Source organism: Sarcophilus harrisii, chromosome 3 (assembly GCF_902635505.1).
Source record: "Sarcophilus harrisii chromosome 3, mSarHar1.11, whole genome shotgun sequence".
Taxonomy (NCBI): Eukaryota; Metazoa; Chordata; class Mammalia; order Dasyuromorphia; family Dasyuridae; genus Sarcophilus; species Sarcophilus harrisii.
Window position 1 is genome coordinate 179,236,582 of NC_045428.1, and position 20,037 is coordinate 179,256,618.

At 31.5% G+C, this 20,037-nt stretch overlaps 1 protein-coding gene across 5 annotated transcripts in view; it reads right to left on the bottom strand.

The window, feature by feature from the left end:
* Positions 1-20,037, bottom strand: part of ROBO1 (roundabout guidance receptor 1) — a 622,307-nt gene that overhangs the window by 33,010 nt on the left and 569,260 nt on the right. For all 5 annotated transcript variants that reach the window (XM_031958836.1, XM_031958837.1, XM_031958839.1 and 2 more), the window contains 3 exons: positions 17,642-17,749; positions 6,127-6,271; positions 1,552-1,800 (listed from right to left, as the gene is read on the bottom strand). In XM_031958836.1, the coding sequence (XP_031814696.1) occupies positions 1,552-1,800; positions 6,127-6,271; positions 17,642-17,749 (502 nt within the window). The remainder of the gene's footprint in view (positions 1-1,551; positions 1,801-6,126; positions 6,272-17,641; positions 17,750-20,037) is intronic.

Here is a 20,037-nt window from a genome sequence, read left to right on the forward strand (position 1 = left end):
AAAAGTTTCACGTTCAAGGCATTTTCCTTGATAATACTCAGAGGTATTATTTTGTGAGAATAGCAAACCATTATAATATGAAGTAATATTAAATATTCTGTATAACATTTGGAATATTTTTCTTAAGTTTCAACATACAGTTATATATAAAATTACCTAGCTTTAATGAAAATTTAAAACTTTAATTTTTCTTAAATTCTGAAATTTTTTAAAAAAGCAAATAGTGTCTATATTTAAATTAGAATACAAAAGTGGATTGTGAAACTGTGAGTCCACCTCATATTGGTTATTCAAACTATTCTGGTATAACCAATCCTGAAAAATTTTTAATAACTGTTGTTCTTAAATTGAAATCAAAATTAGAGCACACAAACATTTCAAAGAATACATCTTAGACAAGTAGTAGTCCTGTAGAATTTTGACATATCTTTGCCAATTATGTGATTGTTATTGGCTTTGGCTTTTTATTTTAAAGCATGTTAAACTTTTATGATAATTTTTTCCAAGTATACAAGTTGGTATTTCAACTTTTTAGGGCAAATGAATCTATAATATCTATAACATATACCAATTATATGGTACATATAACTGGAATAAAAAAATATATTTCCCCCTGGAATTTAATTTTGATATTTCTATTTCATAATTATAAAAGATAAATTCTTCAAGATGAGATTCAAAAAATAACATTAGAAATTCCTATTAAACCAAAAAAGAAAAAAGATTTAAATTAAGTAAACTTTACTTGACAAAATTTTAAGGATGCTGAAAAAAGAGAAACAAAGGAAAATAACAATCATCATCCAATGAGAATAAGATTAAAGAAACTAATAAAATGTGTCAGGGATTATAAAAAGTACAAATGTCAAATCATTAAAAATAAGAGAAACATTAATGATACAATAATGTGCTTTAATAATGACAATGAAACATGTGAGCATAAAACAAAATTACATTACTTCATATTATTTATGTCACACACAATCTATATCAACATCTACATATATATGCACACACATAAACATATGCATCCAATTGTAAAACAAGCAAAACAAAAAGTCTCTAATATTTCAACTAAATAAAAAGATAACCAAGATCAAATACAAAAAATATCTATACACAGACACCAAACTCATTTTTCTGCAGCACAATAGGTGTTAATACAACAGTTGTTCACTGGAAGGACTGAATGAAGGCAAAAGCAAATACAGTAAGATAGAGTAAAAAAGTGCAGGAATAAAAGTTGGAGTGGGGAAAATTACATAAAATTGGCCAGATTAGATTTTATGAAAAGAGAACAATTTATACAGTATGATTACATGTAATCACAAATATAATTATAATAGTAATTAATTTATTTCTATGAAATAATATTATTTCTAATTTTAAAGTTCACTTGGAATAATAATATAAAGATTACCTAATAACTAATGATATTACTCCACCTTATCATTTTGAAATCACAAAATGAATGCTGCTCACAATGAGTAGAAACAATCTGATTTTACTGGTAGGGAAAACATCAATTTTTAAAACCTCTGCACAACATACCTCCTGTCAGGCTGATGTTGCACATGGCCCATGTCATCTGGACAATCTTGCAACATAGGCTGAAGTTCTTCTTGGGGTGAGGGTGTAAGTGTGGCAGTAGATTGATGGCTATAGGATACTGCTGCTGGAGATGAAGCTGCTCCACGAACTGGTGGAGTAGGACCTCGTTCATCTTCCTCTTCTTCTAGCTCATCTTGTTGTAAATACATCCTTGCTGGTGGCACTGGACATAGAATTTCTTGGTCATAACTAAAATATAAAATTATGCAGATATCAGTTTTAAAAACTTTAAAAACTTAAAACATGTAAAAAATGTGCTGTCACTTGTATAGGAAGATGATGCTACTGACCATTACCTGGTAAAACATTTACTTTTAAAACTTTTCTTTCTAGTACTTATTTAAGAGCTCTCTTGAGTAGGAGTAGTATACATATGCTAAAGTTTTCCAAACTAATTTGGCCACAGAATAGTTCAGAGTTTGAAATATATTTATGAACTTCAATAAATATTAGTTATTATTACTGATAACAATAATAGCTAGTTTTCATATATCACTTTAAAGTTTGTAAGCCACTTTATATATATTGCATTTGATCCTTATAACTCTTTGATGAAATAGATACTATTATTAACCACATTTTAAGGATAAGGAAACTGAGGCCAAAAAGATATTAACTGACTTGACCAGTCACATAACTAAGTACTGGGGCAGGTTTTAAGCTCTGGTCTTCCTGGATTCTGCTGCACCATAGTTAAAAAAAAAAAAATCAAAACTGGCTAAGACAAAAAATATTTAACACATAAAGCATTATTTCATCTACATGTCATTTAGTTAGAATATAAAAATATAAGGCCTTTTTTGGTAGAAACCAAACATTTTCTCTAAATTTTAAAAATACTATCAGAAATTTATATGATAGAAACTGAAAATGTATGCAAAAATTAATGTTTATGCAATGTCATGTTTAGAAATTGAAAAACTTGAGATAAATTTCACATGAATTACCAACAGAATATAAACTCCAGTGCCACTGGGAATAAATATATATTGAACCAACTTGGCTTGACCTTATTTACTTTTGCATGTATTTAATAATATTTAATTTTAAATATGAATTGATTTTAAAAATTTAAATATTTAAGTAACATTTAAATATTTAAATAATAAATCTGCATCTCTTTACCAATATAGAATGCCCCAAATCCTGATCTAGAAAATATCCTAAATTTGGAAAAACTTTGAATAGCAACACATAAAGGCAAACATGAAAAAAAGAGTTGTGAATTCACTACCACATGAGCTGAACCACCTGAAACTCACTTCCCATTTCATTCTCAATTGGAAGTCAGTTTAAATAATTTGAAAATTCTTTCCTCCAATATCTCACTTGCTATTTTCTGCCTCTACTTTTCCTGCCCCCTTCTATAGATTATAAACAATAATAGAGGGAGGGGATTTATCACAAGATAATTTCATAGCTGCAGAGAAGGGCTAGGATCCAGCCTTAGTCAGTGTTATTTGCTAGACAGAAGTCTGCAATAATGGGATCCATTAGCCCCCATTCTTCTACAGGAAAGCAGAGGTCATAATTCATCTACTTTGCCATCTTTTAATGCTAGAGGCAAAGAAAAAAAAATCTCTTCTCTTCCCTCCCCTACCTGTGGCAGAACCAACAATGCTTTCCAAAGTATTTACTGTCTGTAATTCTATACTATACTTTCTATCACATTTTGCTTAATTTTTGCTATCCTTTCTCACTTGGAGAAATGCAAATGAACTTGCTTATAAGAATATAGAGATCCATACCCATATGTAAGTATATATATATATATATATATATATATATATGCATATATACATTTTATACATATATATCAATAAATCAGGCTTTGCTAGAATTTCTGTGTATGGAGATCTGAAAAAAAAAAAAAAAGAAATAAAATACATTCACTTCTATACGGCCTTTGATTTCCCAGTTAAAGAGAAAACTCAAGACCATTTTCTTGGAATTTGCTAGATAACTGACATCTACCCTGTAACAATGCAATGTTTTTTGCTTTTTCATTCAACTCTAAAACCATTTGGGTTTCTTATACTCTCCTAATGGGGGAACAATAACCAAAAAATTTCTCATTTGGAAATGGTATACTCCTCTCTTTTTATATATTACTATTCCTTAAAATTACAACTAAAATTCCATCTACTACATGAACTCCTCTTTTTTTCAAGGGTTTTTCAACCCCTATTAATTCTTCTTTCTTCTTTCTCTTAATTATTTCCTATATATGGCTTATTTGTAAATATTTCTTTGCTTGGTTATCTCGCCCATTAAATAGTAAGCTCCTTGAAAATAGGGACTGTCCTTTGATTCTTTCTGCATTCTTAGAGTTTAGTACAATGTCTGACACATAGTAAACACTTAAATTTTATTGACTCATTAGCTTATAGCACAGATAAAGTGTACATCTATGCTGGACTCACTGAAAAGGAAGGAGTATCTTTTAACAGGTCAAAGACAGGAGCTTTCTTTAACAAAATGGAGACCACTAAAAGCTATCACTGTTGCTGATTTGAATTCAGATTTGAAAAGCTGTTTTCATCCCTAATCCTCCTGAGGACTTAACTGACTGTACTGAATAATCTTTAAGAAATCTCTCTTGAATGTATAAATCTTGTGGGTTTCTTATAATCTCCTAATGGGAGTACAATAACCAAAAAATTTCTCATTTGGAAAGCATTTGCTGCCAAACAAAGGAAGTGGAAGGATAAAGCGATCAGACTTCATATTCATTTTTAAACTACTCAAAACACAAGAAATCTTAATTCTAACCTGTTGAAATGAATGCATTGTTCTGACTTCTGCCCCCAGTGCTACTTAATGCCTAGCATTAACAGACTATTACAATAAGGATTAATAGGAAATTCTATCACAGCTTATTACAGTTAGGAAAATATTGTTAAATGGCCTATTGAAAAAAATGAAATTATGATTTTAACTACAGCAGAATTTACCTATCTTTAAATAATATCTTAAACAACCCTAGTCCAGTGGACGGAGAGCTGGTCTGTTCAGGCCCAATGTCTAACAAAATCATCTAATATTTCAAAGACCTTCACAACTTTCTAAGATTCATTTGCAGAGAAGATATTAACATACATTGAATAAAGAATTTCTTCAAAAAAATTTATCTGAATTAATTAAATCATATGTCTAGTCTTAAAATTTGCAAAACTGAAGGATTTTGCTACTATCCCTTTTCCTCCCAAGAATTTGATGTACTGTACTGAATCTCATTTAAAGTTTTTTTTTTTTTTTTTTTGACAAGTAAGTTTCAAATATTTGTGCCTCTTTCCCCAACTCCTCCAATGTGGATGCAATCCCCAATAGTTTCTCTGATGGAAAGGAAAGTTACAGGAAATTTTCTTATCCAATTAAATCAGAAGTTCAGTCTTTATCCCTATTATTCATAACAACATACTCCAGTATTCGGAAAGATTTATAATTTCATTAGTGTACATGTTCCTTGACTGATGTATACTGTTACTGCTCTATGATTATTGGATCGACTAATAAGAAGGGGAAAAAATCACATGTAGGTAAATATTCTAGAGATTTATGATATAGAGGCTCTTCACTTTAATTTAATTAATTTTATGTTAAAAACCTAGTCAAGTTCCTAATATTTTATGATTCTTCAAATTTAAATGGAACATTTATTATGAACTTACTGTGTACAGAGCACTGTGAAGAAAGGGGAAAATACACAATTTAGAGTTTTTAAAAAAAAACGTTTTTGACTATACAGCCTTAGTCTAATAGGAAAATATGACATATTCACAAATAGTCATAATAAAAATAACTTTTTGAAAGAGAAAAGGGGTAACCAAAATGTCTCCTCAATATAGCCTTTACTCTTAATATTTTGTAAAGATCATCTTTTTTATTTTCAAGCATCTGAAAATCTTGTTATGGTGGGTACTCCCATTGATGTACTTTACAAACATAGTCTGTTCTTTTTATCTAAAGACATCGCCTTAAAGGAGGAATTCAGTTGGATGAATATTTTCTAGTATTTTTATTAGGCTGGAGACTTTCTTCTAGATCTTTTAACATTAAGGGTATAGCATCAGAGTAGGCAAGTTAGGCAATGATAAATTCATGTTTGCCTCTATCATCTTTTATAATAGCATCCTTTATGCTATTTTCCCAATGCTATTCTTCTTTTAAGCATATTGTAATTTGCTCATGCCCACCAAACACAATTCTAGTGCCTTTAAGGGGCATTGTTTCTTTGGATTCACAGCCATATATTGCCACATTCATGCATACATCAATGCAGTTTTTAAAGATAGTCACTATTTGAGAGGTAAAAATAACAATTTGAAGATGCTAATCTCTGGCTAATTTAATGTGCCTATACTACATTACTATGGAAATGATAGGATTTTTTTTTTTAAGAGACACATTTCAATGTTTGTAGGTAATGTCATCCACCACACACAAACCTGGTCTATAAACATTTCAAGTCCCACACAAGATGTCACATTACAGAATAATCTCTCATCTACATACCTCTCATCTACAGAAAGACTGTAATCTTCACTATTGCTATGGGGAGGAGGATGTGCTGGAGGAGGTGGAAGCAAGTCTGCCCAGTTCATACCCGTTTGTTTTGGTAACTTCGGTGTCCTTGCCCCTTTTTTGTGACCTTGACTCCCTTAATGAAAAAAAAAGAAAAAGAAAAAGAAAGAAAACTCTTATCTCCTATTTCTAATATCATTCTGAAATCTTTTTATAACAGGGCCTCATAATTAATATTCTTTTTCAAAAAACCAAGCAATCAAATTATTTTTCCCATTAATTCTAAGAAGAAATTGATGTAACATGAAAAACACATTCACATGTTTAACTGTTAATAGCAAAAAGGAATAAAAATATAAATGCATTTCAGAAGTAATATCAACAAGCTCTTTAAAGACCAATTAATTAATTATATATTATGAGCTGTAGAATTTTTTTGGATTATGCTTCTATTCTTTAATTGCTAGAATCTAAAAGACAATATGATACAGATATGATCTATTAAAGTTCCACAGGTGCATTAAATAATTAAATATACATAATTTCTATTTCTCCATTGATATTTTTTAGGCACAATGAAATTATTAGCTTTAGTCAGAATAGTAGGTGCAGATGAAAATAACTGCTAGAAGAGCTAATATCACAACCAACAAAAGAAAGAGAGAAATGATAGTGTGGCACCAATGTTTTCAGCTGCTATTTTTATAAAATTATGGTTTACAGTAGAATGATGCTGTATTAATAATTTTAGCAATTTATTAACAACTCTAGTATTTCAGGTACTGCTTTATGTTGATTCTGACATTTTAGTACAATATGATTTGTATTAAATATGTAGCCACATATTTTTATTAAACTTTTTATTTTCAAAACTTATACATGGATAACCCTTGCAAAACCTTGAGTTCCAATTCCCTCCTTCCCTCACCCCTAGATGGCAAGGAGTCCAATATATATATATATTTATTTGTTTTTAATTTATTTTATTATAACTTTTTATTTACAAAATATATGCATGGGTAATTTTTCAACACTGACCCTTGCAAAACCTTCTGTTCCAAATTTTCCCCTCCATCCCCCCACCCCTTGCCCTAGATGGCAGGAAGTTCAATAAATATTAAATAAGATAAAATATATGTTAAATATATATATATATATATATATATATATATACACACACATTGAAACAATTATCTTGCTGCATAAGAAAAATCGGATCTAGAAAGAAAAAAAAACCCAAGAAGGAAGGCAAAAATGCAAGCAAACAATAACAAAATGAAAATAGCACATGTTGTGGTCCACATTCAGTTCATTATTGAACAATTGGAACTGGTTTGAATCATTTCATTGTTGAAGAGAGCCATACCCATTCAGAATGGAATATTATATAGTCTTCTTGTTGTTGTGTATAATAATCAACTGGTTCTGCTCATTTCACTTAGTATCAATTCATGTAAGTGTCTCCAGGCCTCTCTGAAATTATACTGTTGGCCATTTCTTATAGAACAATTATATTCCATAGCATTCATATACCATAATTTATTCAGCCATTCTCCAATTGATGGGCATTCATTCAGTTTACAGTTTCTAGCCACTAAAAAAAGGGCTGCCACAAACATTTTTGCACATGTGGATCCCTTTCCCTCCCTTAAGATCTCTTTGTGATATAAACCCAGTAGTAACATTGCTGGGTCAAAGGGCATGCACACAGTTTGATAACTTTTTGAGCACAGTTCCAAATTGCTCTATAGAATGGTTAGATTCATTCACATTTCCACCAACAATGCATCAATGTCCCAGTCTTCTAACATCCCTTCCAACAATCGTCATTATCTTTTCCTGTCATTTTAGCCAACCAGAGAGATGTGTAGTGGTATCACAGAATTGTGTTAATTTGCATTTCTCTGATCAACAGTGATTTGAAGCATGTTCTCATGGGACTAGAAATAATTTCACTTTCTTTGAAAATTATCTGTACATATCCTTTGGTCATTTATCAATAGGAGAATGGCTTGATTGTTTATAAATTTGAGTCAATTTTCTCTATATATTTTAGAAATGAGGCCTTTATCAGAGCCTCTGAATGTAAAAATGTTTTCCCAGTTTATTGCTTCTCTTCTAATCTTGTCTACATTAGTATTGTTTATACAAAACATTTTTAACTTAATATAATCAAAATTATCTATTTTGTGACTAATAATGATCTCTAGTTCTTCTTTGGTCAGAAATTCCTTCCTCCTCAGCAACTCTGAGAGTTAAACGATATATCCTATGTTCTTCTAATTTATTTGTAATATCATTCTTTATGTCAGGATCACAAACCCATTTTGACCTTATTTTAGTAAACAGTGTTAGGTGTGGGTCAATGCATACTTTCTGCCATACTAGTTTCCAATTTTCCCAGCAGTTTTTGTCAAAGAGTGAATTCTTATCTCCAAAACTGGGGTCTTTGGGTTTGTCAAACACTAGATTGCTATAATTATTGACTATTTTGTCCTGTGAACGTAATCTATTCCACTGATCAACTAGTCCGTACCAAATGGTTTTGATGACTGCTACTCTATAATATAGTTTTAGATCTGGTACAGTTAGGTCACCTTCATTTGATTTTTTTTTCATTAATTAATTCTCGTGAAATCCATGACTTTTTGTTCTGCCACATGAATTTTATTGTTATTTTCTCTAGGTGGGTAAAATAGTTTCTTAAGAATTTGACTGGTATAGCACTAAATAAATAGACTAGTTTAGATAGTACTGTCATTTTCATTATATTTGCTTGATCTATCCAATTTATTTGGATTATATTTGCTCTTGGATAGATATTGATAGAGTCGTTTAGATCTGACTTTATTTGTGTGAAAAATGTTTTGTAGTTTTGTTCATATAGTTCCTAACATTCCCTTGGCAGATAAATTCCCAAATATTTTATCCTTTCGACAGTTTTTTTTTAAATGGAATTTCTCTTTCTATCTCTTGTTGTTGGATTTTGTTATTGATGTATCAAAATGCTGATGATTTATGTGGATTTATTGTGTATCCTGCAACTTTGCTAAAGTTATGGATTATTTCTAACAGCTTTTTAGTTGATTCTCTGGGGTTCTCTATACCATCATATAGTTTCCTCATTACCTGCTCTAATTACTTTAATCTCTTTTTCTTCTCTTACTGCCAAAGCTAGCATTTCTAATACAAGATGAAAGAGTAATGATGATAATAGGCAACCTTGTTTCAACCCTGATCTTACTGGGAATGGTTCCGGTTTATTTCCATTACATATGATGCTCATTGATGATTTTAAATAAATGTTACTATTTTAAGGAAAAGTGATTTGTTCCTATACTCTATAGTGTTTTTAAGAGAAATGGATGTTGGATTTTATCAAATGCCTTTTCTGCATCTATTGAGATAATCATATGCTTTTTGCTAATTTGCTTATTGATATAGTCAATAATGCTAATAGTTTTCCTTATATTGAACCACCCTTGCAATATTGGGATAAAGCCTACTTGGTCACAGTATATTATCCCAGGGATGATTTTCTGTAATCTCTTTGATAATATTTTATTTAAGATTTTTGCATCAATATTCATTAGGGAGATTGGTCTATAATTTTTTTTTATCTGTTTTTATCCCTACCTGGTTTAGGTATCACTACGATGTCTGTATCATAAAAGGAATTTGGTAGGAATCCTTTATTCCCTTTTTTTTTTAATACTTTATATAATATTGCAGTTAATTGTTCTTTAAACGTTTGGTAGAACTCATATGTAAATCTATCTGGTCCTGGGGATTTACTTCTTAGGGAACTGATTAATAGCTTGTTATATTTCTTTTTCTAAAAGGAGACTATTTAAGTAATTTATTTCCTCCTGTGTTAATCTGAGCAAACTATATTTTTGTGGATATTCCTCCATTTCACTTAGGTTATTAACTTTATTGCATAAAGTTGGGCAAAGTAACTCCTAATTATTGCTCTAATTTCTTCTTCATTGGTCAAAAGTTCTCATTTTTCATTTTTAAGACTAACAATTTCATTTTCCTCTTTACTTTTTCTAATCAAATTTACTAAAGATTTATGTATTTTATTGTTTTTTCACATAACCAACTATTAATTTTACTTACTAATTCAATAGTTTTTTTTTTTATTTTCAATTTTATTAATCTCTCCTTTTATTTTTAGAATTTCAAGTTTGTATTTGATTGGAGGTTTTTAATTTGCTTTTTTTTAGTTGTAAGCCCAATTCATTAATTTTCTCTTTCTCTATGCAATTAAACATCCAGAGATATAAAATTTTCCCTTATCACCACTTTGGCTGTGTCACACACATTTTAGTATGTTGTCTCATTACTGTCATTTTCTTGGATGAAATTATTGTGTCTATGCTTTGCTGTTTCAACCATTCATTCTTCAGGATGAGATTATTTAGTTTCAATTACTTTTGGTATATTTTTCCCTGGCTTTTTACTGAATGTAATTTTTATTACATAGTTGTTATGGGCCAAAACTTGAAATAAGGTACTAAGACAGTGGAATTGATAGACAGCAGTTATTAAGAATGATGCTTAACAGTTCTCTAGTTCAGTCCATATACTTTGTACTTACTACAATTCTACAAAATTCACACCTTTGATTAGAGAGGATATAAGCTGGAACAAACTCAGCCAGAATGAGAACTAGGGAAGACAGAGAAGTGGTGGCAGGCTTTCCTCCTTCAATTCTCCTTTGAAACCAAGATCCGTTCTCCAATTGAAAAATGGTCAAAGGATATGAACAGACAATTCTCAGATGAAGAAATTGAAACTATTTCTAGTCATATGAAAAGATGCTCCAAGTCATTAGTAATCAGAGAAATGCAAATTAAGACAACTCTAAGATACCACTACACACCTGTCAGATTGGCTAAGATGACAGGAAAAAATAATGATGATTGTTGGAGGGGATGCAGGAAAACTGGGACATTGATGCATTGGTGGAGTTGTGAATGAATCCAAACATTCTGGAGAGTAGTTTGGAACTATGCTCAAAAAGTTAACAAACTGTGCATACCCTTTGATCCAGCAGGGTTACTACTGGGCTTATATCCCAAAGAGATCATAAAGAAGGGAAAGGGACCTGTAAGTGCACGAATATTTGTGGCAGCCCTCTTTGTAGTGGCTAGAAACTGGAAACTGAGTGGATGCCCATCAGTTGGAGAATGGCTGAATAAATTGTGGTATATGAATATTATGGAATATTATTGTTCTGTAAGAAATGACCAACAGGATGATTTCAGAAAGGCCTGGAGAGACTTACATGAACTGATGCTGAGTGAAATGAGTAGGAGCAGGAGATCATTATATATACTTCAACAACAATACTATATGATGACCAGTTCTGATGGACCTGGCCATCCTCAGCAATGAGAACAACCAAATCATTTCCAATGGAGCAGTAATGAACTGAACCAGCTATGCTCAGAGAAAGAACTCTGGGAGATGACTAAAAACCATTTCATTGAATTCCCAATCCCTATATTTATGCCCACCTGCATTTTTGATTTCCTTCACAAGCTAATTGTACAATATTTCAGAGTCTGATTCTTTTTGTACAGCAAAATAACAGTTTGGTCATGTATATATACTTATTGTGTATCTAATTTATATTTTAATATATTTAACATCTACTGGTCATCCTGCCATCTGGGGGAGAGGGTGGGGGGAAGGAGGGGAAAAATTGGAACAAGAGGTTTGGCAATTGTTAATGCTGTAAAGTTACCCATACATATAACCTGTAAATAAAAGGCTATTAAATTAAAAAAAAAGAAAGAAAGAAAAGAAAAGAAAAAAAAAGAAAAAAGAAAGAAACCAAGATCCGGAAGGCCTCCAGAAAAACTAGCTGAGCCCCAAGTGAAGAAGACAAGACTTTGAAGGAAACAATAAAGGATTTGGACTTTAACCCCTGGCTACTCATGTGGTGATTACTGAACTGAAACGAAGGCTGCTCGCAGAGATTTCAAGGAAACCTCAACAGAGAATATTATATTTTAGAGAGAATATTACACATTGTGATCTGAAAAAAATGCATTTACTATTTCTGCCTTTTTGCATTTGATTTTGAGGTTTTTATGTCCTAATATATGGTCAATTTTTGTATAGGTTCCATGAACTACCAAGAAAAAACATACACCTTTCTGTCTCCAATTTTCTCCAAAAATCTATCCTACCTAATTTTTCTAGTATTCTATTTTTCTCTTTAATTTCTTTCTTATTTATTTTGTGATTTGATTTATCTAGTTTTGAGAGAGCAAGGTTGAGATATCCCCCTATTATAGTTTTGTTGTCTATTTCTTGTTGCAGCTCTCTTAACGTTTCCTTCAGGAATTTCCATGCTATACCACTTGGTACATATATATTTAGTAGTGATATTGCTTCATTATCTATGGTACCTTTTAGCAAGATATAGTTTTCTTCCTTATCTCTTTTAATTAGATCAATTTGTGCTTTTGCTTGATCTGAGATCAGGATGGCTACCCCTGCTTTATTGATTTCACCGCAAGCATACATAATAGATTCTGCTCCATCCTTTTACCTTTACTCTGTATGTATCCCTCTGCTTTAAATGTGTTTCGTATAAAAAAACATATTGTAAGATTCTGGCTTTTAATCCAATCTGCTATCCACTTATGCTGTATGGGAGAGGTCATCCCATTCATATTTGCAGTTAATGATACTAATTTTGTATTTCCTGCCATCTTATTAACCCCAAATTATACTTTGCTCTTTCCTTTTCCCCTTTCCCTCCTCCCCAGTATTTTACTTATGAGCACTTCTTACCTTAAGCAGTCCTCCTCCTTTAGAGACCCACCTCCTTTCTTATAGCTTTCCCCTACTATTTCTGTTTTCCCTTCTAGCTAGCCTACCCCTTCCCTTTTCCCCTCCCACTTTTCTGTAAAGTGAGAGAAGTTTTGCAGTGAAACATCTGATAGTTTCTTGGAGCCAAATCTGATGAGAATAAGATTCACACAATATCCATCATCCTCCCTTCTTTCCTTCAATTATAATAGGTTTTCTTTGCCTCTTCCTGAGGTGTGATTTCCCTCATTTTACCTTCACTTTCCCCTTTTTTCTAGTACAACCCCCTTTCCACCTCTAGATTCTTTTTATATTTTAAAAGTAAAATCATATTATATATGCACTCTCTATGTATATCCATAACAAAAATACAGTTCTCAAGAGTTTTATTTTATCTTTTAAAATTTTTTAAATTTTTTTAACCTTTTTATGCTTCTCTTGAGTCCTATATTTGGAGGTCAAATATTTTGTTTAGCTCTGGTCTTTTCATCAGAAATAAATAGAATTCACCTATTTCACTGAATGCCCATCTTCTTCCCTGGAAGAAAATTTTCAGTTTAGCGGGGTAGTTTATTCTTGGCTGCATTCCAAGTTTCTCTGCCTTTCTGAATATCAGTTTTCAGGACCTTTGATCCTTATAGGTGGAAGCTGCTAGATCCTGGGTAATCTTATTTGTGGCTCTTAAGTATTTGAAATGTTTCTTTCTGGTTGCTTGTAATTTTTTTCTTGGTCTGATAATTCTGAAATTTAGCCATGATATTCCTTGGAGTTTTAATTTTGGGGTCTCTTTCAGGAAATGTAGGGTGAAGTCTTCCAGTGGCTATTTTAGCTTCTGAGTCTATGCCATCAGGGCAGATCTCTTTGATGATTTCCTGAAAAAATATTGTCTAAACTCTTTTTTCATCATGGTTTCCAGGGAGTCCAATAATCCTTAGATTGCCTCTCTTAGATCTGTTTTTCAGATCAGTTGTTTTCCCAAGTAGGTATTTTCCATTTTTTCTATTTTTTTTCCATTTTTTTTTTTTTAGTTTTGTTTGATTCTTGGATGTCTCATTGAGTCATTCATTTCCATTTGTTCAGTTCTGATTTTTAGTGAATTATTTTCTTCATTTACTTTTTTACTTCTTTTTGTATTTGTCCAACTGAGTTTTTAAATGAGTTTTTTTTGTTCCATAAATTATTTCCCATTTTACAAATTCTGTTTTTTTAAGGAGTTATTTACCTTTTCCACGTCACAAATTCTGTTGTTTTATTTTTCCATTTTGTCAAATCTATTTTTAATGAGTTACATGTCTTTTCCAAACTCTTTGTCAAAGTTTTCATTTCCTTTTCTCATAGTTCTCTTTTAAGATCCTTTTTAATTTTTTCTAGGAGAGCATTGTGTGAGGACCAATTTATATCACCCTTTGGGGCTTCTTGTGGGGACAATCTGCTTTTAGTCTCCTCAGTGTCTGAAATCTGTTCTTCTCTTTCACCATAAAAGTTGTCTAGGTCAGAGTTTTCTTTATTTTTTTATTTATTTAAAAAAAATTAAGGTTTGCTTTTAGGACAGGGGAGGTTTTCCAAGCTTCCTCTATAAGTAGTGTCTTCTTATATAAGCGGAGGCTTCCTCTATAAGCAGCTGTGGCTGTGCTGGGTCAGTGCTGACTCATTTCCCCATACTGTGGGTTGGCCAGGTCCCTGAGACTCAGGTCAGGGTTCACTATTTACCTTTTCTGTTTGTGTTGGATGTTTTATAACTTCTCTGCTGATCTACTGGCTTGCAACCAGGGCAGAGTATCCAACACTGCAGTAGAATCTTCTCCCTATATGTTCTGCTACTTGGAGTCTGCACTAACCGGTGGAGTCCACTCCCCACCCCAGTTCTGCCCCAGGCACTGGCATCCCTACTTAGCCTGCTTGCACCTGGCCACCTCCCTCCGTGCCCGACCCGAAACAGACCTTTTCTGGCAATCTTTAAAATTAACTTCTGCTGATAATTTGTTGCACTCCCAATATTCATGAATTCTGCCAGTCCAGAACTAATTCAGAGGCTGGATTTGGTAATTAGATGGAGGAAGATCAGAAAAAAGCATGTGTCCTCTCCACCATCTTGCCTCTGCTCTCCCCCCAATATACATTAAACATGGTAGAAATGTGTTAAATCGAATATATGCATACATATTTATACAATTATCTTGCTGTATAAGAAAAATAAAAATATACAGGAAAAAATGAGAAAATAAAATGCAAGCATACAACAATAAAAAGAATGAAAATGATATGTTGTGAACCACACTCAGTTCCCACATTCCTCTCTCTTGGGTGTAGGTGGCTCTTTTCATTACAAAATTATTGGAACTGGTCTGAGTCATCTCATTGCATATCCATCAGAATTGATCATCATATAACCTTGTTGTTCTGTGTACAATGATCTTCTGGTTCTACTCATTTCACTTAGTATCAATTCAAGTAAATCTCTCCAGACCTCTCTGAAATCATCCTGATGAATGTTTCTTACAGAACAACATTTATATACCATGTCTTATTCAACCATTACCCAAGTGGTGGGCATCCAATCAGTTTCCGTTTCTTGCTTCTATAAAAAAAAGATGCCACACACATCTTTGCACATGGGGGTCCCTTTCCCTCCTTTAAGATTTCTTTGGAATATAAGACCAGTAGAAACACTGCTGAATCAAAGGGTATACACAGTTTGATAACTCTTTGGGCATAGTTTCAAACTGCCCTCCAGAATGGTTGGATCCATTTACAATTCTACCAACAATGTAATAGGCACATATCTTTAAGTGTGATATTTTTGAATCATAATTTTCCTCAGTCCCTAGAAAAAAAAATCAGTTAATACAGTTCAAAAACCTTGACATTGTCGTACACACACACACACACACACACACACACACACACACACGCACTTTAAAACGAGCACATATAAGACACACATGCTAAACAGGCTACATATAGGCAAAATGAGTTTTGTTAAAACTCCCATTTTGCCCAAAAATACTTATAAATTTTTTCCCTTTAATCCAGAGATTTTAAAAAACAAGGATTGACCATGCCTAACAAATGACCATTTGATTAATTCTGTTGCAATATTGAGGGAAAAAATAATTGTTTGTTAAAATTTGTTACAAATTGTTGAATAACTGACTCTAGCCTGGTCTGAGTGATATTTTTACCCTTTTTCTAGTCTTCAAAATTTTTCATTGGGGTCATTGTTCACATAGTATCTGTTCTTAGCCTCCTACTTAAATGATCAAGGATTATAATCAATACACTCCTTTCCATGGTCTTTTAATATACTCATTATAATTCTTGATCCCATCACTTCCATCAATCCCTTAGGTTTATGGCATTCTTATTTCTGCTAATCTACACCAACTGCTATTTATTAAGTGATAAGTAATATTTATATAATTTTTAAAGTTTAAAAAATAGTTTGGAATTTCATTTGTACCTATGAAATTTATATTTGTACCTATGAAATTATAAAATAGGTATTAGAGCTCATATGATCCTCATTTTACAGATAAGGAGAATGACATTCAGAAAGATTATATGAGACACCTCTATTCCTCAAAAGAATCATAAAATTAAAATCACAAAATTTTGCTCTTAGAAGGAACTTTTGAAATCATGTAGAATCTTTGCTATCTTCTCCAATCCCAATAAACTATGGCCTGAAAAGCTAAATGGGTTTAACTAATTTGTAAATGATTATACTATCTACAAAAGTGGAGCAGCACAGGTGAGGATTTTTGCATTTAAGGTATCCTAATGAAAATAGGAAAGAAGAGGAATACTTTGCTAAAATCCCTTAGCAACTTTTCACTGTACACTTAATTCCTGATTCAGTAGAAAATAGTCAGGAGACAAAAGAAAGGTATGTATATTATACCAAGTTTTTGTGAATTTAGTTATATAGACACAGACACTAAGTATTAATAAGTTTATTTTCACTTCAGTATGAAGACAACTTAATTTTATTGTTATAATTATAATAATGTACTTATTTTAATAGTACTTAAGCATCAGCAAACTTTCTCTTGTAAATTCTAGGGGCAACACAACAAGAAAATGTCTGAAACAGAATTTGGGATGGAGAAAGCAAGCTCAAAATGCCCAAGTTTAAGTTTAGGACCTACCCTTTCTGATTAAAGAACAACAATTAGAAATACGGATGGAAAGAAAGAGAGCTGGTATATACGTAAGCTCTCTTTTAACATGTCAATTGTATATAGAAGCTACATAATTACATTATAGGAAGACCTTAGTTTACTAATTTAATACATTCTTATTTGGAGTGTGAGAAGGAAGTCTTTCCAGCCCAATCATTGAGGAAAACAAGATCTACTAGATTCAGCCCAAGTAAAGTGATAAATATCAAGTCTTTCTAATTTATATAAGAATTAGAAGCAGCATAATCTAAAGGGGTTTGAAGCACAGGTCTGATACGTCATAATACCCTTAGTTTTTTTTTTCCCTTAATTTACAGTACTACTTACACTAATAATTTTAGAAAAGATTATTTTGAGAAAGGTACTTTATAAATCTTAATGCATAAAATGTGTTACTAAGTTTACCAGCTTAAAATCTTCAATATGTAATTGTTTGCAAAAAAAATTATAGGCTACTCAATTTTGGGGAGAAGTGGGAAAAGGTTGGTACTTACCAGATGTGCTACTTCCTCGATCTGAACTATTGTAGGAGCCTCCTGTATTTTGGTCATAAGACTGATTGTATGGAATAGTTGGTGGGATGGTATCATTTGTCCGGTAATCTGAAGATTCAGTAACAAAGTAAAATAATGTTACTTTCCCTATAAGTTATTTTATGGAGACTTTTGCCATTTTCTAAGTAACAAAAAGAAATTAAAATCTTTGTTTTCCCTCTCATTTTTTAACAGATTTTCAGAATATGAAACAATTCAGATTCCCAAACACATAAAGCTATAAAATACTGATGCAATACACATGAAAATATGTATATAGATGTATGTATATATGTATGGAAACATATACAAACCTTCCCAAATTCCTTATGTCTCTTTTTGAACCTAAGAACAATTCCTGTCTCTTTGACAAATTTCTATTGTATCTAGCAACAGTAAGCAAACTGTTTTCCTCTTTTAGCATACATGTTTTGTGTAAAGTATAAAGCATTAATTTTCCTTGTACTTAGCAAAATGCAATTCTTAGACAAAATCATTTCCTTTAACAATAGGATGTTGGGAAACTCACTGTTATTCTTTAAATAATAATAAAAAAAGAATGATCAGTAACCTTTTGATCTAAAAAACCCCAATAAATCCAGAAAGTATCAAAAGAATATCATGGCTTGTAAAAATACAGAACATTTAAGCACTGAAATCCCATCTGCTAAAAAAAACAAAAGTAAAACAAAACAAAACCAATTATGAAAATATTAGCATAGAGGGGAACAAAGCCAAATGCTTAATTCAATAAATGAATGTAACTGGTAACAGTTTTGTCAGTCTGATTGCATTCTAATTTATTTTATAGCATTTTATATCACATGTTTTCATGGCATATAAACAATAAGTCAACACTTTGAAATATGTAAGGTATTGCAGATGAACAACATTTTAAAAGGGTCTTTAAAAATTAATAAAAGCATTATACTGAGTTATCATGGCATTAGATAGTCCTAATGCCTTAAATTTGAAAGATGCAATGTTTGCTTGAGCCCTGAAGAAAAATAAAAGACCTTTTTCATCCTAAAGTTAAACATCAAATTAATAAGAAAAAATAAAATGTTTGTTTTTACAAATAATCCTTGGACTATATAAAATTGGTGATTTTGGTTCCTCCCCTTCTAGAATTACTCCCTGTCTATTCTCTATATACCTTGTATGTAGTTATTTAAATGTTTGTTTTTTCCACTAGAATGTGAGCTTATTGATGGCAGGAATTGTTTTTATCTTTGTTTGTATCCCCAGTGCTAAGTTCAGTGATTCTCACATAGTAAACTTACATGTTTTTAGATTTTGAGAGGAATTTTCTTTTGGAATATTGTGTTTATGCTCAAGATTTCATTTTGAAAAAAATAAGTATATATAAAATAAACTATTGAATTTCTTTGAACACATAACCCCCCAAAATTTTGTCTTCTCAAAATATGTCAAATTATAACAATTTCCTTTCCTAGGGTTATAACTTAGCAAATTAGTTTACTAAACTAGATAGCTAAAGGATCAATAAGAAATCAAATACCTTTCTCTTCTAATTTGCATGTTACATTACAGAAAGCTTTCCATAAATGAAAAATATTTACTCTATGTTAAAACAAAATTCAATTTATTATTAGTTCTTGTATTGACAGATTTCAATCAAGTGGCAAAAAAGTTCTGAGTTTGATATAAAAGAACAAAAGTTCTAACCCTAGTGACGCTACTGTGCTGTTGGACAATCCACTAATTTTTTTAGGCCTCAGTTTTCTCAACTGTAAAATTAGGGTGTTGGACTAGATCTGAATAGTCTACAGAACCTTCTACCTTTGAATGTATAATTATGTGAGGCATAGATAGGCTATGTCAACAACATGCATTTAGTTTCTAGAATTATGCACCATATTTGGTCTAATGAATACATGAGCTACTAGGAATGTAAGTGATAGAAGGCCTTTCTCAATTTAAATTTAATTTAAATATTTTTTCACTGGTTTCTTCACTTTTATATCAAAATGTTATTAATTTATATGACCATATAGAAGTAATAATCTTCAATCTATGAGTGAAAATAATAAGATGGTCTATTTAGAATATGAGGTATTTTGACTTCTGAGCATGTCTTATGAATAAGATTGTCCTTACCAATTTTTCCACTGACTATTACCTATTTCAAAGCCATATGAAAATATTTTTTAAATTCCATTATAGCTGCTTATTTGTTACAATAAATTCAATCTTCAAAGGTTGTTGTAGTGTTAAATAACTCTTTGATACTGATAATTGGTAATTTTGAAACTCATGAAATAGAAAATCCTATTATTAACATAAGAAGTCTATGCTTGCTAGTTCCAACAAATTTCAATCTAGAGTGGTCAAAG